This window comes from Balaenoptera acutorostrata, chromosome 3 (assembly GCF_949987535.1).
Source record: "Balaenoptera acutorostrata chromosome 3, mBalAcu1.1, whole genome shotgun sequence".
Taxonomy (NCBI): domain Eukaryota; kingdom Metazoa; phylum Chordata; class Mammalia; order Artiodactyla; family Balaenopteridae; genus Balaenoptera; species Balaenoptera acutorostrata.
This window is the reverse complement of record NC_080066.1, coordinates 67293664-67297141: the sequence shown is the minus strand read 5'-3', so window position 1 is coordinate 67297141 and position 3478 is coordinate 67293664. Positions and strand designations below refer to the sequence as shown.

Here is a 3478-nt window from a genome sequence, read left to right as displayed (position 1 = left end):
CCTCTTCCCAGGGTCTAGGCTCCCCTTTTCAAGGGTGGTGAGCTAGCTTCTGCCACGCAGATGGGGACAACGTATTGGAGGCAACAAGACAGGAGCAGCCTGGGTGCCTGGAAGAGGGGATGGAGCTGAGCTGCCCACCCCTGGATCACCACCTGCTCTCACATGAAAACCACACCTCCTGCCTTGTTTAAACCTCCGCTATGTGGTCTTGTTAAAGCAGCCAAACCAATATCCAAATGAGTGTTCATGCCATGGAGTACTCTGGGAACATTAAAAAGGACAAAGTAGCTCTATAAATACTTGTATGAAATGATCTCCAGAATATACAGTTGGATGAAAAATTCAAGTTGCCAAAAAAACACATAGAGGCTGACTCCATTTAGGCTACAGCAGGCGCAAACCTCCTGTGTACCCAGAGAAACACGTAGATTTCTGTATGTCCACATTCATACATGGAAAAGCACAGGAAAAGACCTGAAAGGATACATGCTAACTGACAACAGAGCAACTTTTCTCTGCAGAGCGCTCCAGGATCAGGTCCTAGGGGGTCAAGTGAGAACTGTGATTTGTTTCTCAAACCACTCATAATGAGACGAACTTCTCAGCTCCCTTTCAGCCGTGATATCTTATGATTTTAAGCACATAGAATATAGACTTGACACTGCCACCCTCCACCACCCCTCACTCTTAAGAAGTTCCCAGGGAGAGCATCGCAGGTCCTGCGAGGTGTCAAGGGGCTCCAGGAACTGGGAGGCGAAGGCCCAGGTCTGAGGCACGTGTCCTCAGGCCACAGAGCAGAGGAGGCCCAGGCAGTGCCAGGAGTCAAGGTTGGCAGGAGACAGGCCGCCCAGGAGGAGCGCCCCTGTGAGGCCCGAGGGCACCCCTCCAGATGAGCCCTGCCCGTGGTCCGTATCTGTCACCCCTGCCCAGACTCCCGTCGGCGGCCCGACCCCAGTCATCAGGCCCCTGGTCGAGATGAGCGAGCTGCGCCAGCCTGAGGCAGACCTTCAGGCCCCAGTCCAGGCCCAGGGCCCCGTGGAGGCGCAGCTGTTCGGGGCTGCGGGCGAGGAGGCCGCCTCCCCCTCGTCCTCCTCCTCCCCCGCAGCCCCCTCCTTCTCTGCCTATGCCGAGTCTTTGCCCCAGGAGGCACTTACTGTGCTGAAGTCTGACCTGGTGGCGTTCCTGCTCCTCAAGTATCGCACCAAGGAGCCGATCTCCAAGGCGGAGATGCTGAATATGGTCCTCCGTGACCATCGGGACCACTTCCCCGTGGTCTTCAGCCGAGCCTCCAAGTGCATGCAGCTGGTGTTTGGCGTGGACGTGAAGGAGGTGGACCCCCGCGAGTGCACCTACGTCCTGGTCCCCACCCTGGGCCTCACCTGTGATGCAGTGCTGAGCGATGGGCAGAGCATGCCCAAGGTCGGCCTCCTGGTGCTGATTCTGTGCCAGATCGCCCTGTACGGTGACCACGCCCCTGAGGAGGAGGTCTGGGAATTGCTCAGCATCATGGAGGTGTATGCAGGGAAGCAGCACTGCATCTATGGAGAGCCCAGGGAGCTCCTCACCAAAGTGTGGGTGCAGGAGGGCTACCTGGAGTACCGGCAGGTGCCCCACTGCGACCCCGCCCGCTACGAGTTCCTGTGGGGTCCCCAGGCCTACGCGGAGACCAACAAGTGGCAGGTCCTGGAGCATCTGCTCAGTGTCAATACCTTGGGTCCCACGTCTGCAGAGGGTGTGAGCGATGAGGAAGAGGGGGCCTGAGCCAGAGCAGCAGCAGCCAGGCTCCTTCCAGGCCCAAGTTCACTGGTAGGAAGTGAGGTTGGTCCTTCACTCTGAGTTTGAAGAGAGAGCGGTCGAGTTTCCAAGTAGTGAGGGCCCCTGCGAGTGGGGGGAACATGGTGTGTAGCATCTTTGGGTTCCTGTTGTGTATGATGACATGGAATATCATCTGTTTTCTTTAGGAATTTTTCAAATGTTATTCGTTTTAATGGAAGACTAAACAAGCTTCAGTGTCTAAAAAAAAAAAAAAAAAAAGAAGTTCCCAGGACATCTTGTTTAACTAAATTGATCTCCACTGCATCCCACCCACGCCTGCCTCTCCCCCAGCCAATGTTCCAGGTCTTTCTTCCTCCACTCCCTCTATTAAATTTCACCTTCCCTTTATCCACTGTCCTCTGTGTTGATCGTGAGCTTGGGAAGTATGTGATAGGCTAATCCTTGTTATGGGCTTTAATGCCTGATATCTCAGCTGACGGCGTTTACCTGCCCCTGTCGCATCTCCTCAGTATACCCAGGCCCAGGTGTAGAAGCGGCATACAGCAGGTATACAATAAATATTCAAGGAAACAGAGATGAGGCTTGAAGACATTAGGCTAAGTGCAATAGGCCAGACACAAAAGGATACCATCTATTGTATGATTCCACTTATATCAGGTACCTGGAATAGCCTAAAATTGAGAGATAGAAAATAGAACAACGCTGGCCAGAGCCTGGGGGAATAGGGAAAGGGGGAGTCAGTGTTTAATGTATACAATTTCAGTTTGGGAAGACAGAAACATTCTGGAGATGGATGATGGTGATGGGTGCACAACAATGTGAGTGTACTTAATGCCACTGAACTGTACACTTAAAAATGGTTAAAGTGGTAATTCTTAGGTATATTTTTATCTCAATAAAAAAAATCAGTCAAAAAAAAAAAAAGAATACAAAGGGGGAGGGAAGGAGGGAGCAGCAAGCCTGTGATGGATGGTGCTCTGAGGATGGAGAGGGCTTCCTAGTGCCCTTTGGAAAATACCCAGAGTACTTTACCATCTGCCCTAAAATTCTTAGTCCTGTAAACTTCCTTTCAAGCCACACTGAGCTAAAAATAAGTGATAAATTGTGGGGTGTTAAATTTATATTAAGTGACAATGTTACCTTCCAAAACCCAATTATTGCTGGAATGGAAAAAAGGAGGAAAAGAAGATGGTCATGGAAGCCCAGGACAGAGAACACTTCAAAAGGCATTTCAAGGGTACTGAAGGTCAAGCATTTACATGAAGACTGAAAAGTGGCAATGCATTTAGAGACTGGGAGGCCAGAAGTGGCCTTTCCTGTACAGGTGCCTGGTGTGGTGGGAGCAGAACCCTGATGACCGTGGATTACAACAGTCAATGGTCACACACACACACACACACTCATTCCGAAGACTGTGGTGTAATACATAAGGTACCCTGTTAATTGAACAAAGCTGTTACAGAACTATATATATATGTGTGTGTGTGTGTGTGTGTATGTGTGTATATATATATGTATAGTATGATTTTAATTATATTAAAATCAAAACAACAACCAAAGACACTAGAGGAAACATATCAAAAAAGGAACCATTGTGTTTTGGTACCCTTTATCTTCTTTTTCTATTTATAAACCTGACTTAATGAACATATGTTACTTTTATAACAACAGATAAAAATCCATGCCTTTGTGGAGCTACATT

General features: G+C 49.6%; 1 protein-coding gene across 1 annotated transcript; it reads left to right on the top strand.

Annotated features, from left to right (window-relative positions):
* Window positions 1-975: 975 nt before the first annotated feature.
* Window positions 976-1761, top strand: LOC103014557 (melanoma-associated antigen 10-like). Its single transcript, XM_007197818.2, has one exon. The coding sequence runs from the start codon at window positions 976-978 to the stop codon at window positions 1759-1761; it is 786 nt and encodes a 261-aa protein (XP_007197880.2).
* Window positions 1762-3478: the final 1717 nt, after the last annotated feature.